The sequence below is a fragment of the Fusarium verticillioides genome, chromosome 4 (genome assembly GCF_000149555.1).
Source record: "Fusarium verticillioides 7600 chromosome 4, whole genome shotgun sequence".
NCBI classification, from domain to species: domain Eukaryota; kingdom Fungi; phylum Ascomycota; class Sordariomycetes; order Hypocreales; family Nectriaceae; genus Fusarium; species Fusarium verticillioides.
In genome coordinates, this window is record NC_031678.1 from 2,068,380 (window position 1) to 2,085,767 (window position 17,388).

A 17,388-nucleotide genomic window follows, 5' to 3' on the forward strand; every position below is an offset into this window, starting at 1 on the left:
AGTCTGGTCTGAATTTGCCTAAATTTACCCCAAGTCTTTTATCTCTTAGGATAAAAGTCTTGACTTGCTTTGCCTTCTCTTGTTCATATATTGGGTTTCACTAGTACGCGCTCATTCAGTTGCATCAATCCCCTTCCCTCTGACTTTCACCTCCTTAATGCATATAGGTTGATAATTTTCGGGGTGAACGTGATTCATTGATGTCTGGAACACTGGCCTACGAACAAACTTCTTTTGTTCTGTCAAAGTGCCGCAAACCATGTTCTACCGTGACAAAGTGACAGTTTTGAGGTATATATAAGGAGACACTTTCTGGACATCTTCAGTGCGGAAGTTTAATAAAAAGATACTTCAACTCGCAAATTCAAACCGTACCTGTTTGCTGTCTCCCGTAGGTCTTCCATGGTCTCACAACCTATATACTTCTTTGCTCGCTGTCTCGAAATGGGATTTTCTTGTAAGGTTCCCATATGAGAAGTACCATTTTCTGTAGAGAGCAGAAATGCCGGACTCTAGCATGACCAGTCATGATGGCTCAGAGTCATGCTTCGCTTTCCCTGACTCTCGCACTGCACTGACTTTCTTCAACAGCGACCTGACGGACTCTGTTCTAGCGAGTGATGAGGGTTTCGTCAGTGACGATGACGATCCTGATGATGAGTCCTCCATCCCTTCGGCCTATTTAGCAGCATTCCCTGTTGAACGGCCTCTGTCACCACTGCCCGAGTCTAGGAATACCAGCACGTTGTCGATGAGCTCAGAACTCGATAGTAGCTCACAGCATGGTCTATCTGAAAGCGACTCAGATATCGATAAGCCGGGAACCCCAGTTACATCTCCCGATCACGGCTGTTTGTCCTCAGACTCTTCTGGTTCTAGTTCTGAAAGCGACGACGACTCTGACATCCTCGCGCCCCCTCGTCGTCATTCCCAAGAAGGCGATAGCCCAGATGAGCCACCCAGAACCTCTACGATCGTGTCACCGACACAGAATTTCAATCCAGAAACGGCTTCCGAGCCTTACTGGGACCTGCCGTCGTATCATGTGCACCAACTCGACTGGAAGCATCCGGTCCATGCTGATAGGCTCCGCGAGCGCAGTGAACAACATGACAGTGAGATCAAAGCACTGTTTTGGGACACGAACCACATTTTCGGGCCGACGGATACATCTGGGAGCCCTCGGTATAGAAAAGAGCTGAGGGACTGGCGAAGATCACGCCGAGAATATATCATGACCAGACCAAGTGCTCAGAAACGAGCGCAGGATGAACGGTATCTACTGGCGTTGTCGGATCTTATTGACAAAAGAGACAGGTTCTTTAGCAAGAAACGCTAGGGAGCAGACGTCATGTAAGTTTTGTTGAACACAAAACCTGTAAAGAATGCTTGGTGGCCCGAAGATAATTAGATATGGAGGTGTGGTTTGTCTAAGAGAAACCTCTGTCTATTAGTTGATCTGACGCATATGCCGAGATAGGTCGGCGGCATTGGCATCGCAACCTTCAAGAACGGGGCCATATTAGTGTCAAATATTTAAGATCAAAATAAACCAGCCACAAAACCTGACCACCAATATCAATATACCGTCTAATTAATTGCCCTGAGGAGTGGTTATGATGACTCGCTTACCCTATAGGTACCACAACATGTCGACTTGTCCCTAGATTCTCACAACAAGAGCATGATTGATCTCGAACACAGACGTCGAACTTGATATCGCTGAGAATCTCCATTAAATGAAGAATGCATGCGGTAAGAGAGTTTTGGGATTATCCCTAGATTTAGGTCTCAAAGGTTTGCAGATCTTAGGAGAAATGCCACTAGCGTATACACCCTTTGCTCAAGGCATATTTATCGTATGGTCACTTTGGAATATGAGGGTAGCATGGCGCATAAGTAGGCATCAAATTACGAGTATGCCACAGTGAGCAAGTATCCATGCTCTCCCATATTCAAACTCACCTCAATCATGATTTCATCTTCGAAAGATGTGGAAGAAAAGTATGTCCCGCGTCAAAATTTCTCTCTCCCAACGCAGCAAAAGCTACAAGCAGAACAGAGGGTAAGTGTCAGCGGCAATTCATCTTTCCTCCAGTTTCCCCTCCAAGTACCTCCATGGTGTAATGAAAGCCAGAGTGAATTTGAAGGATTCAGTTTTTCTAGTAGGTTGAAGAAGAAAGAAAAAAAAGAGATAAAATCGCGGCTCAGTCGATGTGGTTTTGTTTACCTGGGTGGGGCGCCAAAAGCGGGAGTGGAAGATAGATGCGCCGAGAGCCACTAGGTACCTACCTAGGTACCTAGGGGTCCATCCATCTCATGAAAGTGCCTGAGACCGAATTAGATCCATTATTTACACAGGAAGTAGGAGTCATTCTGAAGGTTTGGTGAATAAAATTTACCTCAATACAACCGAAGCCAAAACCTTGTATGGCTGTTTCTGTGTGGAATCAACGGATGAGTCGAGATTTCAATATAAATTAGACTTGCGTCGCGTGCACGACGGACGAACAATTCATGTATGGTCGTTGCAAACACACCCCTCAGTGAGTGAGCTGATCAAAACACGACAAACAGGGGTTCTCTTATTCGTTCAGTTGTTCCAGCGCCCAGCCGCCCAGCCCGTTCCTGAAAGTCTCCAGCAACTGTTGAATTCACTGAATTATTGTAAGCTGCACTTCGATTTGATGTAGAGAACCAGTGGAAGGCTCGATAGGGATACCGTTGTTTTATTTCAAGCTTCGACGTACTGTACAGTGGACAACTCAGGATTGGGCCATACCAGCCAGGTCTTGCTTTTCTGCGTTCTACTTAAGTTATAATTAGGCTTCTGTGCGACGTAAAACTCTCTTATTAGCACTTGATCTATACGCCTATCACTTCTGTCCATTCACCTTGATAAACCTCCGAGGGAAAAGATGGTTTATATTCTGAACCATATTCCACCTGCAGTGATTTGAAATTCGATTTGCGATCGTATATAAGAGAAGCAACGTCACCCAAAAGTTCCTGACCAACAGTCCATCACTCCATCTCGTGCTTGTTCGTTTATCAGAGCTGCCGTCATTAGCTACCCCGCTACCCCGCCCTGCTGAACAAGGTTGACCAGCAAACAAACGTTCATTTGCGAGACGGCGTGATAATCGACAACACAGAATATCCCGACCTAAACGATCTGAACAAGTCATAACACAAAAGTCTCGAGATAGACTCCTGCCCCCCCAAAAAGCTCGCCTCCCTCGTCCCTATTCTCTCACAGCTTACCCATCATGGCTCCTGGTGGTCCCCCTGGAGGAGGCTCGCGTGGCCGAGGAGGAAAGTTTCGAAAGCCCGCACGAGGAGGTATGTTGACCACGAGCACGTGCCCAACAACCAGACTGACAAACTCCTAGGTGGTAAGAAGTTTTCTCGCGATATCCGACCTCTCGATGCCGACGGAAACGAGGTTAGCATGTGGGCTGTCGACCCAAACAAGAAGGACGACGACAGCGATGAAGAAGAGTCTTCCGAAGAGGAATCTTCCGAAGAGGAAGAGGACAGCGAGGATGACTCTGGTGCTGGCCCTTCCCAGGAACAAACCCAAGAGCAGTCACGCGAGGCTCGAAAGGCCGAGAAGAAGGCTCGAAAGGAGGCTGCCATAGCCAGACAGAAGGCCAAGACAGTCGAAGTTGGCGATCTGCCATCAAGCGATGAGGACGAGAGCGAAAGCGAAGAGGATGACGATATGCCTGCAAACCCCAATCACTCCAAGAAGGCCCGCAAACAAGCGGCGTCCTCTGGTGTCGACGAGATCACAGATGGTGTCGAGAATCTGCAAGCAGCACCAAGCCGACGTGAGCGTGAAGCTCTTGAGGCTGCAGCTGCTAAGGAGAGACACATGCGCTTGACAGCTCAAGGCAAGACGGATGAGTCTCGGGCCGATCTGGAGCGTCTCAAGGAGATCCGCGAGCGACGTGCTCTTGACGCCGCGCGGAGACAAGTGAGTCACCCACGTACCCTGTTATTATGTTCACAAGGTGGCCTTGCTAACATACTGTCAGGCGGAGCGCGAAGAAAGAGAGGAGCAAGAAAAGGTCAAGAAGGCCGAGTTCGAGGCAAAGGAGGCCCGTCGACGAGAAGCTGCCGCTGGAAAGAAGGGCAAGAAGAAATAAAGGGCACTAAGAGCATGACATACGAATTCTCATGAAAGCATATGATTTGGCTATTGCTCAGGTATTATCTAGACTCAAATTGTTCAATAATTTGAACAGAAAGGCGTAAAGTGAAACAAGTCTAAACCTGGTTTTCTAGCCCATGTTCCAAGTTTCTCACATGAGGTCTTAAGAACGACCTACCAGCTGCAATCTGTGAATCTCATCATAGCATGGAAATCTGAGAGATTAGTGAGGAATCAGGACGGCACAGACTTCGATGATAAGTGGCGATATATCGCACTTAGATTACTTATGGCCATCATCGAATTCCATCCATACTTCAGCCAAGCTTGGTCCAAAGTTTCAAGCATCGCGACGTAGCAAATAACTAGCACAGACCTATGACCATGAAAGGGGAGCCGATTAAGTGGTGACTGTGATTCAGTGACACATAATCTGGTTGAAACCATTGGCGACTCTTCTGAGATCACACTCACGACGTAAGTGTCTTGGCCTGGAGACATTGGATCTAAGAAACGCCATAGGGCCCTGGTTTTCAGCATTACCTGGTAGGTATGATGCTGCAGGGGCAACTCATAAACTGTGGAGTGACAGATCGTATAAACGCAGCTCAATGAAGGGGTTTCAAACTTAGAATCTCCCCAGTCATAATACGATTTGCGATCGATTCGACTCATACAATGAATGCTTGATGAGGCTCAGTGGACCCTGAATATGGCGTCGGTACGTACCCGCTAACCGCAGGGGGTGGATCGACTGTCTTGAATGGGCCTTCCCCACACAAAGCTGGTCATTCTTTAGCGGGCTCAGGAAAAAAAATTACAACGATCCTCCCCGAAAAACTAAAGCAGCAAATCGCCATCCGAGCTTTCTTTTCCAACCTCTTTTTTGTTATCGAGGGCATTTCATCGCCACGACTCTCCATAGCTGACTTGCTCTAATACTGGAGATATCGCGGCACCACTGATATCCAAACCTCTCAACCACCAGTTAATATGACAGAGTCTGAGCTGCAGGTCCGTTCTTCCAAATGCCCTCCAGCCCCGCCTGTGATGGGACACATCTTTGAATCATGGCGATAGGGAACCCTGAAGCTGACTGTTTGCGCTTTTAGGATTACCTGAGCGGCCAACGCGGAGCCTTCGAGGGCATCCTTGGCCTCATCCCAGCCAAGATGTACTATGAGCAAGACAACAGTGTATGTTAAACCAATGCCTTCTCAAGTAATGGCCAACATCATCATCGCCTGGAACGACACATCACATGAATTGCAATCAATCAGAATCAGGCTAATACAAACGTAGGATCAATGGAGCAAGAAGAAACAGACAAAACAACAGGCTGCCGATGCCCGACGCGGAAAGCTGGATCCCGACAGCGAGCGGAATCGAAATGCCAAGGAAGTCCTAGATGAACGGGCCAAGAACAAGCGAAAGCTGCGTGAGTTGAAGAAGCATGACGATGCTGATAACGAAGATGATTGGGAGGACCATGAGCCTGTCCCTGGTGTAGAGATGGAGAAGCCTGGCGAGGGGCTCAAGGTCAAGACAGCGGAGACCAATAAGAAGCAGAAGCGCAAAGACGCGACAGAGACAGAAGCCCAGGATATTTCAGAGACCAACAAGAAGCAGAAGCTCAACGAAGAGACAGAGGCCGAGGTTAAGGACACAACTGAGACATCCTCTTCCAAGATGTCGAAAAGGGAAGAGAAGAGGGCGGCCAAGAAGGAAATGAAGAAGGAGAAGAAGGCTGAGAAAAAGGCTGAGAAGAAGGTCAACAAGACAGAGACTCCTGCAGCCGAGAAAAAGGACGTGCCAACTCCGACACCGAAGGCTCAGAAGAAAGCCGCGAAGAAGCAAAAGGAAGTCGAGGAGGAGGAAGACACAACAGCCCACGGTGACGGCGAGGTTTTACCTATGGACATCTCGGGTCTGGAGAATGAGGACGAGGCCACCGCCAACTCAAGTAATGATTCCGAGCCACAATCTCCTACCTTTGACACCAACGATTCCACGACTACTCCCGCGGAGACAACCGCCGAGCCTGGCAGCACTACTACCTCCACCTCATCCACTATTCCTCCTTCAGAGAAACCCAAGTCTATTAAGCTCCCTGCCGACACCTCTGCCATCCGAGCTCGTCTCGCTGCCAAAATTGAAGCGCTTCGTGCCGCCCGAAAAGCTGACGGACCTGATGGCAAGCCAATTCGCACACGCCAAGAGCTCATTGAGTCGAGAAGAAAGAAGCAAGAGGCTCGAAAAGCCCACAAGCAGGAGATGCGCAAGCAGGCTAAGCTGGAGGAGCAGCGAAAGCGTGAGGAGGCTTTGGCATCTAGTTCACCAGGTGTTATGAGCCCCGCGGTTGAACTCGACGAGAGTGCTAGCAACTTCACATTTGGCCGTGTCGCTTTTGGTGATGGTGCTCAACTTTCACGCGATCTCGGCCACGTGCTGAGCCAGGGCAAGAAGAAGGGGCCCTCTGACCCCAAGACAGCCCTTATCAAGGTCCAAAACCAGAAAAAGCGTCTTCAGGAGCTTGACCCCGAGAAGCGTGCCGACATCGCGGAGAAAGACATCTGGCTGACAGCCCGTCGTCGTGCCGAGGGTGAGAAGATCCGCGACGATGAAGCTCTCTTGAAGCGTGCCGTGAAGCGCAAGGAGGCTGCCAAGAAGAAGAGTGAGAAGGCCTGGCGCGAACGATCTGATGGCGTCAAGATGGCTCAAAAGGACCGTCAACGCAAACGTGAGGATAACTTGCGTCAAAGACGGGATGATAAGCTGCTCGGTAAGGCGGGCAAAAAGAAGAAGAAGGGTGGAGCCGCCGGAGGTAAGAAGAAGAGCCGTCCTGGTTTCGAGGGAAGCTTGGGCGTTGGGGGCAAGAAGAAGTAAACCGAAGAAGTTATGACGCGGCGAGGGGAAGGTGGAAGATGGAAGATGAAGAGAAAGGCTGGCTGAGTTTTTACCCTTCGATTTATTCAAGATACACGGCGCTGGCGGAGTTATGGTCGGCAAAAAGGAGAGGAGCATAAAAAAACATCTTCAGGACTTAGCTCGGCGACGCATGTACTACCTTAGTTGATATAATCCATCACTATACGAAACCAGAGAGCCTGTCTCGAAGGTGTCGTCAAGCCAGTTCAAGCCCCAAGTCCCAGTAGCGCAAGTCCCCAAGATGTCTTATCAAAAGTTGCAGTATCCTTGCGTTGAGTGTGTAGATCCAAGCCGTTCATTCATACTTAAACTATTTCAAGTCCATCACCAGATGTAAGAGCAGACATCTCGGGGTTCCAAGTTTTCATAATAGACAAACGTCGTCGCAGGGTGTCTTAAAGGTTGTCTGTGACATTTTCTTTTTCATTACAATAGAGATACCAGACCCAAGTCGACGACAAAACGGCTACCTTTCACACACCAAACGACCTATGGATTTCGCCCCCTTTCCCTAGCCTTCCAAGTAACGCATCGACAGCACACACACACATACACAACAAAGCCATGGTCAGAGTCAGAGTCAGAGTCAGAGTCATAGTCATCCCGTCCACCTCCTTTTTTGTTTCCCAAAAGTAAAAAGGACGAATAGATAAGCCCCGACAAAAATAAAAAGGACATTAAAAGAAGAAGTTTGGGTGAGTTATGGAGTGAGTCCTACCACCGACACCACTTGTTCAAGCGCCCAACAAAAATGATACTTTGCGCTGAGTTAATCGATTGGCCAAGCTCCCAAGTGCTTCATGTCTTAACCCAGCTGCAAACCTGTTCAATTGAGCAGCAGGCAAGTTCCAATTCCCTGGAATTGCTCCATATGATAGCGGTGGTGTGAGTTGGGCGAAGGGAGCCTTGAGACGGTTGTCGTCGAAGTCATTTCGTGAGAATGGGTTTAAGAGGGATAAGGATCGGATAGTTGGAACAAGAGATTTCGAGGGGGGGCTTGGCCTGGTTGGGAGCTGGGTAGTTGAACGAAGGTGTAGCCAAACGTCACGTTCGGCAGTGGTGGACACGCATGAAGCTTGCACGAGTACGTCTATAGGAGAGAGTCAAGTCTAGTGAAGACACTCAAGCAAGCCGCAACCACCTCAAGCTGGAGCTCCTTGTCCTTGCCGCTGTTGACCTCCTGGAGTTACTGTTAGTTATGGAACTCTCGCATTCATCAAACACTACCCACCTCGTTAATGAGTTGAGGCAAGTTAGCACCAATGCCATTCTGTGTGGCTTTCTTGCCGAACGGCCATTGGCTGTAGTCGGCGAGTAAATCATCGGTCTGCGCAAAAGCCCGTTCCCTTGCCTCGTGGCCAAGGGATGCGAGGGCGTTCTCGAGGACATTAGCGGCGTAGGCGGCGCAAACCATGGCGATGCTACGCATATAACGGAATTCGAGCGACTCGGGGAGGAATTGGCTACCATTGAGGACGACGGTCCGTTGGGTAAGGATGTTGCGAACCCGGCGGCGGATCTCCTCCTTAGCACCACCATCGGCGACGGGATGAGTTGCCATGTCGAAAAGGAGGAAATTGCGCTTCTCGGTGCGGAGGATGCCCTTATCGACCAAGCCCTTTGCGAGCCGTTCTCGGACCTGCTTGAGCTGGTATCCGATCTTCATCAAGTTCCAGGTCTCGCCTGTTATTGGCAAGGCAGTCAGCGACGATTGCTTCAGTACTGGGAGAATGGTGGACAGGGTAATTTACCGCTCATCAAGTCAATCCAGGTTGCGACGCTCATCTTTTCGCTCTGCTTCATCATCTTGAGAGCCTCGTCGAGAAGAACCTCGCCAGTAAGGGTGTCGTCTATGACCTCGATGTTGCGGTCTGCGAGGGGGAATCGGCGTCTTGAAGCATCCTTCTCCATTGCAATGCGACCACGGAAGGCCAGTTCGATGACAATGCATCCTCGAAGGGCGTAAGAGATGTTGTCGTTCCAAAAAGAGAGGTAGCCCTGTGAGCATTCGAGAGTCAGAGGTGTTGTTCCCTTGAGGACAGAGGGCACGTGTGTGAGCACGAGTGGCAGCCTACCTGCTTATCCTTGAGGCCAAGTAGCAAGACCTCCTCCATGAGGGTGAGCTTTGGCTGCTTGCTCCGCTCGGCACTCTCACTGATATCGCGAGGGTCGAATGCGATCTTGTGGCCATTTTCTGTGCTTTCGTAGCTCGTCTCGGGTCCGTTGTCCCTGGCGCTTGGTGTGCTCGTTCTAGGGGCAGTGCCGTTGCTGGAATCGCCCTCAGCTGCAGGTCCTGCGCCGCCAGCACCGCGGCGTCGCGTCAATCCCGAGGACATTTCGAGCAGATAAAGATGATTAGTTTTGGTGCTGAGAGAGAGAGAAAGGACGGAGACGGAGGTGGAGGAGAGGGAGCGACAGCAAAGTCGTTTCTCGGGCGTCGAGATGAGGTTGAAGGGGTAGGTTAGTAGTTTGATGGATGTCCCGTCCTGGAACTTTGATTGACTGGGCTGAGCCTGAACGGGGCTAGTTGCGCGTTCGAATTTAGGGGTTTGGTACTGGGGCCCGCGGGCTACTCTTGATAAGTGAATGAGCTCCCCAAGTTACAGGCGTCTCATTAGCTGTTGGAGCCAATAGATCGCTGAGCCGTTGGGGGACGGAATGTCCTTGCATGGGGGTATAGGACCAACTATTGATGCTATCGATATGGGCCGATTCTCCCTTTTTTCGCCTTTTTTCTAGTTGACCTTTTTGATTTAAAATGAAGACCCAATGCCTTCCAGAAGACACTGATAAAAACGACCTGGCTTCTTTTGCTTCAGCAGCTAAAGCAGGGGTAGTCTAGTTGAACATCCGTCAGCCGACGATGATCCGTCTTGTGAGACAGTGAGTGGCTTGGACACAGGAACGAAAAAGCAGCAGACAATAAAGACTCTCTACGCAAAAGACTTTGCAAATAATAATTGATTTTTGAGGATTGGTTTAATTAAGTATACGAAAAAGAGGAATGAGTCTCCCACCTCGGTAAGGTTGGAGGCATGAAAGGTAACTTATACGGGGTCTCTAAAGTGTAGGGAGGGAAAACCACGTAGCTGTGTCATTTCCTAACGAGTACCATTGAATAGGTGTCAGTAGTTTAGCTTGAAGAACAAATCCCTTTCACTAGGATATTTTCTATTTACAAGATTGAGGGGAAAATGAAAGGATGCCTAAAGGAACGGCCCAGCTTACACGGCCGCGCAGTAGATCCACCGCTATAGAGTGGGTGCTGGGCGTGTAAGTATGTAAGTAGTTGAATAAAAATAAATAATTCTTTTTGACTACTTTATTTATATTTTTGGAATTGATTAAAGAGCAAGAAGTGTTGTTTGTGTAAATGAATTATGTTTACCCTCTTTAAAAATTATATTCCAACGCTCTTCTTCCAAAGTTCATCAAAGTCGATGTTCTCATTCTCAAATAGCTCCCTGATTCTCTTGGCCGCTGCCTCTTGTTCCTTTGGACCAAATCCGCCCGGCTGTGTCGCCTCGAATTGAACAATCTCAACCCAGCGATAGAACAAGTCCTCCTTTCCAAGCGCAATGAGCACGTCTCGGAATGCAAAGACTTGTCGACGTCGCTCATCCTCACTCGACGCACCACTACCGCGAACATCATAAACTATCCAACCATAGTCAGCGTGGTGGACAAGAACCACGCTCTTGAAGGCCTCGAGTGCAATCTCCTTCTTGTCCACCAGGCGATGTGCGAGTATCATGCGTGCCCAATCCAAATCCCAGTGGCCGTTCATTAGGAGATATCCGGTCTTTTGCTCTTGAAGAATAGGAGACGTGGCATGATTGATGTATGTGAGCAGAATCTTCTTGGAGCCTTCATCCGTAAAGATGTCAGTCAGAGCTTGATCCCATTCTCGGCTTCGACGGACATAAATCTCCTGCTCGCGGAAGCCGACTTGCCATCGCCATTGACAGGGATTACCACGGGCTCGTCCAGCGACAAATTCCACGGGCCAGGGCCAGACAAAGATGAATAGGATGAAATCAATCATCATTGTACCAGAACGTTTGCCGATCTCCCAGGCAATCTCGGACCACGTTGAGTCTGCAGTATTCCATGTGGTTTCGTTGTCGTGGCCCAAGCCAGTCATGATGAGCGACCAGTACCAGGGGAGAATCCACCACATGCGAAGGACAAAGAGAAGTACAACGACAATGTTCATGCCAACAGGCACGAGGAAGATCTTTCGTTTGAACTCGGCAGGCTTGTTATCAATGTGTGTGACATAGACGTGCTTCTTGTCCAGAGCGTTGATGAAGGGCTCAAGGACCTCAGGGGGCCGCTTGAATGGTGAAGGGGGAGCCTCATTCTTTTTGTCGACGAACTGGGTCGATTTCTGTTTCCCTCCCCTCTTATTCGGTGCCATTCTTGAGCGGATTACCGAGTTTTGTTGATGAAAGGGGTGATATTAGATATTGTGGTCAGAGATATGTATGTGGGCGGGAGGTGTAAGTTGGAAATGTGTTCTCGAAGAAGGAGTAGAAATCATGTTCATATCTTGGTTCCACAAAAGATCCATTGGCTGGATAGGTAGGTCCATGGACTTAGAGTTGATATTGCAAAAGATGTCTGATGTAATAACTATCAAAAGAAATGACCAAAAAGAGCTTTAGCGGTTTGACAGAGAAAATTTAAGTTACCTCTACTCGGTTACCTAAGATTTGGAATTTTATATCTTCATCTTGGCTCACTAATTGAAGCCCAAAGATAGGTCAATTGGACAAATGACGTCCATTCATTATCCGGGCTATAACTGTGGCGGACAATCCCGGCGCCGAGAGTTGGTAGCCCACTGTGGTCAACTAGAACTCCACTAAGTTTGGATTTCTGTTCTAACTTAGACGAACTTATAATTAGCACATTCAACTTATTCGGTTGCAAAGCCAATGTCGAAGCAGATTCGCTCCAAATCTGCCAATTCCCCGCCGCGGCAATGTTGAGAGTGCGCAATTTACAGGTTAGTTCTCGACGATCGGTCACTATTGGCAAACGTCTCACACAATGTCCAGGAGCGCGGTAATTCCTACGTATGTGCATTCTGCCGTCACAAACTCTCGCCCAGGGATTTGCAGCCCAGAGATCGCCATGTATCCAGCGTCGGAGCCACAATAACATCATTTAGAGCCACTCGGCCATCTTCGTGTCACTATCTACGATTATCGGGTGTGCGCACCTTGTCGACGAGCTCTATACTCCACGGACCGAACGATAATGGCAAGCCGGGAGGCTTCCCGGGTGGTGGTTTTCCTGGAGGGTTTGGAGCTGGATTAGGGTCTTTCGGGGCATTTGCGAACAAACCGTCACCAGATGCTTCGAAGCAAAGCGTTGACTTGCTTCCTCATGAGCTAGAAGCTCGCAAAAAGATGGGATTGCCTTTGAAGAAACCTCCTCCCAAGGTCGAGGCTGCCCCCACCCCGCCGCCTGTACAAACCAACGTCAAGAAGTCATCAGGCCCCAAGAACGCAAATCAAAACCAAAGCCAGACGAAGAATGCACCTCAGGCGAGAGACAAGCAGCAATCAAACCGATCGAACGACGGTAACAGCCATGCCAGACAACAGCAACAGCAACTGCAACAGCGGGACGCAAAGCCAACAATGCCCCCATCAAACCTGTTGTCAAGCTCAATTCTTGCTGAAGCTTTCAGGGCAGATCGTACACCGGCTCCAGTGGCAACGCCCAAGTCATGGTCTATCAATGAGCCTCCCAAGCCGGCTGCACCCGCTTGGGGAGCCTTCAGCGCTCGAAAGGTTGATACTCAAATACCCCTCACCAGCAGAGAAACGGAGGCGAAACCTGCGGAGAGCCAAAACAAGAAAAAATCGCAAAACGTCGCACCAGCAACAGGCCAGGAAGATGGTGAGAGCGTATGGGGCCAGCTGAAGCGCTCCCGCAGGCTGGAAGAAAAGCCAAGCCGCGGGGAGGCCGGTTTCTGGGACGCACTTGAAAGTCGGGTCACAAATATTCGTAGCAGGCCTGGCCCCAGTGGCCAGTACTTGGATGCGCTTCAGGGGGCAGATGGCACGTTACGGGGTGCTCAACAGTCGCAGGAAGATCAAATAAGGCGCAGGTCACGTTTCGAGATGGAGGAAGGCGATGTGTCTGATAAGCGGAGAGACAAGAAGGACAAGCGCCCCAAGAATGTTCGTCGGAACGAGGCTGAAGATGATGACTTTGACGAAGATTCAATTCGACGCTGGGAAGCTAGACAACGTAAGAAGGCTGAGAAAGAAGCGAGAAAACGCCTCGAGGAAGCTGCAGAAGCTGCTCCCGTACCCATCTTTCTCCCTGAGTACATCAGCATCTCCAACTTGGCCGGTGCTATCCAGATCCGCATAGCCGACTTTTTACATGATCTGGAGTCCATGGGATTTGAGGACGTCACAGAGGAAACCATCATGACTGGTGATACGGCAGCACTTGTCGCTCAGGAGTACGGTTATGATCCCACAGTGGACACTGGTTCTCAGCGCGACCTACAACCTCGCCCGGCGCCCGAAGATCCGTCAGTATTGCCAAGCAGGCCTCCTGTTGTCACCATTATGGGCCATGTTGATCACGGAAAGACTACTCTTTTGGATTGGCTACGCAAGTCTTCGATTGCTGCTCAGGAGCACGGTGGCATCACACAACACATCGGTGCCTTTGTCGTACAAATGTCATCGGGCAAGCAGATTACCTTCCTTGATACACCAGGTCACGCTGCGTTCTTATCTATGCGTCAGCGAGGCGCCAATGTCACGGATATTGTGGTGCTGGTCGTGGCTGCTGACGACAGTGTTATGCCACAGACTTTAGAGGCACTGAAGCACGCTACGGCTGCCAAGGTTCCTATCATCGTGGCAATAAACAAGATTGATAAGGAAGACGCTCGGGTGGATCAAGTCAAAGCTGATCTTGCCCGCCATGGCGTCGAAATTGAAGACTATGGCGGTGATGTCCAGGTGGTACCTGTAAGCGGCAAGACGGGTAAGGGCATGCAAGACCTCGAAGAGAACATCGTCACCTTGTCTGAAATCCTCGATGTCCGCGCTGAAGCAGATGGCATGGCTGAGGGTTGGGTTCTAGAATCTAGCATCAAGCAGACTGGCAAGACCGCCACGGTGCTTGTCAAACGAGGAACTCTACGTCTTGGTGATATTATCGTAGCCGGCAAATCATGGGCCAAGATTCGCGGTCTTCGAAACGAAGCCGGTGTCGAGATCCCTGAGGCATCCCCTGGAACTCCTGTCCAGATCCTTGGCTGGCGTGAGCTGCCTGATGCTGGAGAACAAGTTCTCCAGGCGCCTGATGAGGGCAAAGCTAGAACAGCTATCGAGTACCGTGAGGAGATGGCTGAGAGACTGGAGAGCTCCAAGCAACTAGCCGAACAAGAGCAGCGTCAGCGTGAGAAGGAGGCCGCTGAGGAGGCCGCCGCTGCTGCAGAAGCTGAGGGCACTGAAGCGGAGCCTGCGAAGACCGAGCTCGGCATCATCTACCAGAACTTCATTGTCAAGGCTGATGTTGCTGGGTCCGCGGAGGCTGTCTGTGGCACTGTCCAGGAACTCGGAAACAACGAAGTCCAATCCAAGCTCTTACGATCTGGTGTCGGCGCAATCTCCGAATATGACGTTGATCACGCTGCTGCATCCAAGAGTATTATCGTCAACTTCAACATGCCCATCCTTCCTCATATTCGTCAGCGTGCCGAAGAGGCCGGTGTGCGCATCATCGACCACAGCGTCATTTATCACGTTGTCGATGATGTCAAGAGTGCACTGTCGGACCTACTACCGCATACTATTACACACAAGGTCCTTGGTGAAGCAGACGTATTGCAAGTATTTGGCATCAACGTCAGAAAGAGGGTGCAGAAGAATATCGCCGGTTGCAAGATCCGCAACGGCACTATCAAGCGGACGTCTATGGTTAGGGTTATCCGTGGTGGAGAAGTCGTCTATGATGGTATGTTACGCCTTTCTCCTTTCTACACATTCTGCCTGTCTCTTTACTCCTTGTGTTTCTCTTCCTGATGCTAACTCAATCCACAGGTAAAATCGACACACTCAAGCACGTCAAAAAGGACGTCATGGAGATGGGTAAGGGTACTGAGTGTGGTATCGGTCTTGAAGACTTCCAGGAGCTACAGATCGACGATCAGATCCAGACTTACGAGGTAATCAAGGAAAGGCGAACACTGTAAAAATAGAACTGTAAAATATGTACAAAAGGTGGAAATCAAAAGGTGATCGCTCTCTAAAAAAGGGAGTCGTGTATGAATAGATGCATATACAGACATGGTCTTATGACGAAAGAGCATGCCAAGATTTGGGTGTTGGATAGAGGGACGATATACCAAATTTCACTGTTTCAGTACTGAAAGTTACAATTCCATGACCCCATTCTTTAAATTGGCGGATAAGTAATGTTGGCTAGAGTTATACGATTTTTGTGTGGTTATGTTCTGCTCATCTTCGAGATGGCGCCCCCACAGCGTTGGATGAGAACGTCCTCGTCGTAATAGTAGCCTGATTACGCTCCTTTTCCAACTTGGCCAAACCAATACGATCAGTCACAGGCGTAGCCTCAATGATGTTATCAAATTCATCGTCATCATCGTCATCCTCGCTTCCGCTCCTCTCGTTATCTGAGTCAGGCTGAACACTGGTATTAGGCTTGAACTGCTGCTGGTGCTGATGTGGGTTGGGAATGGTGGCAGGCTTCTTGCCGTCTTGTTGCTTGGGGTTAGTGAAGGTCTTTGAGGCGAGAACTTTGCGACGGATCTCGGCCATTGTGTCCTCGTCATCTGAGTCGTCAGATATTGCATAACGATCCTTTTCCTCCTCCTCCTCCTCTTCTGGCTGAGCTTTAGGGGGCTTCTTGCCAAGATATATACCGTCCACGCTTCCCTCTTCCTCTTCGTCGTCATCGTCGTCATCAGAAGAAGAAGAAGATTGAACACGTCTTCGATTGGTATTTCCGCTGGTCCACATATCGTCGTTTCCTTCCTCTCGACTCTCGGCGTATTCCTTCTCCAGTTGCTCCATCCACTCTTCTTCAGTCTTTTTGATCTCGGCCTCATCAGCACACGCAGCATATCGCTTGAGTAAGCTGTGGTTGATCTCGAGGAAGGATGGTCCGTATGAAAATGGGGCAAGAATCTGCTCCGCCCAATCTGAGTGACCACAGATGTAGAAAGCTGCAGCCAGCGCTTCAACACAGTTCAGGCGCCAGGGCTTGCCATAGTTGACCGTATTCGCAGCGACGAGGTACGGCAACAACCGCTCACACTTCCCACCTACTTTGTTCCACTGAACCTCCTGCGTCCTCGCCCAAGAGCATTCTACAACAGCAGCGCCGTACTGGTCCATGAGCTCGCGATCGGCGGGGGAAACGGTATGTTTGCCGTTGGGTGTGATGATGACTCCGTTATGGCGTTGGCCGAGATGCAGGTCGCGCATCATTCCAAGCTTCATGAGTTTCTTTCCGGAACAGCGCTTAGGATCGCAATGGCCGAGATCCCAGCATGCGGCTTTGAAAGCTGGGCGCGAGGAACCATCGCCATCATCATCACGACGGGGTCCTCGTCGCGGGGTTGGGCCTCCCTTTCTACCCTTGGAGGCGAAATCCTTTTTGTGGCGGACCATTTTGAATGGCTATGGCGAATATTTGATGTTCTATGGTATTATTCGGCAGGTATGTGTATGTGTATGTGTATGTGTAGTTGATGTCTTGAATGCAAGTAATGCAGGGACGTCGAAATTAAATTTTGCCTCCTCCGAAAAGCTATGAATGATCCATTGGGTTGATGAGATTCTCATGGTGGGGTTGATTGATTCTGTCAGTCAGTGAGGGGCAGCAATGGAACTTGATGGCACTGAGCGCTGGGGTTCCCTAGCACTTGTGACCTTAGGCTGGTAAGCTATTGAAGGCTTCAGCATTAAATCCGCTATGACGCCGTCGGGTTGTAAGATGGGCCTAAGGACAACAGCAAGAAAACTAAGGATCTGTGATCTTAAGCTCCATAAAACTTGGGTACATTAGCAATATTTTAGAGTGGTTCGCTGATGAGTTTATTATGACATCCTATCTCAACTCATCGTTGTCAACTTAAATAGTCCATTCCTTGACTTGGCTGATAAGCTGCTTTGTCCATGACTGCGCCACAGAGCCACATCTTACCTCTTTACAGGCCTTGAGCACCCACTAACCCCCCGTATCATCGTCTTGTCTACCTAGGTACCTGTACAAGCTCAAAGACCATAACAAAG

The 17,388-nt window shown here is 49.6% G+C and overlaps 8 protein-coding genes across 9 annotated transcripts; 4 read left to right on the top strand and 4 right to left on the bottom strand.

Annotated features, from left to right (window-relative positions):
- Positions 1-502: 502 nt before the first annotated feature.
- On the top strand, positions 503-1,574 carry FVEG_05019 (hypothetical protein; the record flags this gene model as incomplete). The annotated part of the gene is made up of 1 exon (XM_018893009.1): positions 503-1,574. The coding sequence occupies one exon, from the start codon at positions 503-505 to the stop codon at positions 1,337-1,339; it is 837 nt and encodes a 278-aa protein (XP_018749815.1). The 3' UTR covers positions 1,340-1,574.
- Positions 1,575-2,694: 1,120 nt separating this feature from the next.
- On the top strand, positions 2,695-4,370 carry FVEG_05020 (hypothetical protein). Its single transcript, XM_018893010.1, has 3 exons — positions 2,695-3,342; positions 3,393-3,979; positions 4,041-4,370. Exons 1-3 carry the CDS (start codon positions 3,270-3,272, stop codon positions 4,149-4,151), a joined length of 771 nt encoding a protein of 256 aa, XP_018749816.1. The 5' UTR covers positions 2,695-3,269; the 3' UTR covers positions 4,152-4,370.
- FVEG_15587 (hypothetical protein) lies at positions 2,723-3,485 on the bottom strand. The gene is made up of 2 exons (XM_018904755.1): positions 2,895-3,485; positions 2,723-2,830 (listed from the first exon to the last, which is right to left on the bottom strand). The coding sequence occupies exons 1-2, from the start codon at positions 3,186-3,188 to the stop codon at positions 2,735-2,737; spliced, it is 390 nt and encodes a 129-aa protein (XP_018749817.1). The 5' UTR covers positions 3,189-3,485; the 3' UTR covers positions 2,723-2,734.
- Positions 4,371-4,989: 619 nt separating the features above from the next.
- FVEG_05021 (hypothetical protein) lies at positions 4,990-7,350 on the top strand. The gene is made up of 3 exons (XM_018893011.1): positions 4,990-5,170; positions 5,269-5,352; positions 5,459-7,350. The coding sequence occupies exons 1-3, from the start codon at positions 5,150-5,152 to the stop codon at positions 7,040-7,042; spliced, it is 1,689 nt and encodes a 562-aa protein (XP_018749818.1). The 5' UTR covers positions 4,990-5,149; the 3' UTR covers positions 7,043-7,350.
- Positions 7,279-9,638, bottom strand: FVEG_05022 (hypothetical protein). Its single transcript, XM_018893012.1, has 4 exons — positions 9,160-9,638; positions 8,836-9,082; positions 8,316-8,767; positions 7,279-8,264 (listed from the first exon to the last, which is right to left on the bottom strand). The coding sequence occupies exons 1-4, from the start codon at positions 9,418-9,420 to the stop codon at positions 8,175-8,177; spliced, it is 1,050 nt and encodes a 349-aa protein (XP_018749819.1). The 5' UTR covers positions 9,421-9,638; the 3' UTR covers positions 7,279-8,174.
- A 734-nt stretch (positions 9,639-10,372) lies between these two features.
- On the bottom strand, positions 10,373-11,608 carry FVEG_05023 (hypothetical protein). The gene has a single exon (XM_018893013.1). The coding sequence runs from the start codon at positions 11,502-11,504 to the stop codon at positions 10,485-10,487; it is 1,020 nt and encodes a 339-aa protein (XP_018749820.1). The 5' UTR covers positions 11,505-11,608; the 3' UTR covers positions 10,373-10,484.
- Positions 11,609-11,984: 376 nt separating this feature from the next.
- On the top strand, positions 11,985-15,564 carry FVEG_05024 (translation initiation factor IF-2). Of its 2 annotated transcripts, XM_018893015.1 has the most exons (4): positions 11,985-12,095; positions 12,148-12,165; positions 12,261-15,082; positions 15,169-15,564. In XM_018893015.1, exons 3-4 carry the CDS (start codon positions 12,502-12,504, stop codon positions 15,318-15,320), a joined length of 2,733 nt encoding a protein of 910 aa, XP_018749822.1. In that variant the 5' UTR covers positions 11,985-12,095; positions 12,148-12,165; positions 12,261-12,501; the 3' UTR covers positions 15,321-15,564. The 2 variants fall into 2 exon arrangements, with proteins under 2 accessions (XP_018749822.1, XP_018749821.1); XM_018893014.1 differs by having other exon boundaries at positions 12,148-15,082.
- On the bottom strand, positions 15,306-17,116 carry FVEG_05025 (pre-rRNA-processing protein TSR3). Its single transcript, XM_018893016.1, has one exon. It carries the CDS (start codon positions 16,762-16,764, stop codon positions 15,586-15,588), a length of 1,179 nt encoding a protein of 392 aa, XP_018749823.1. The 5' UTR covers positions 16,765-17,116; the 3' UTR covers positions 15,306-15,585.
- Between the last annotated feature and the right edge of the window lie 272 nt (positions 17,117-17,388).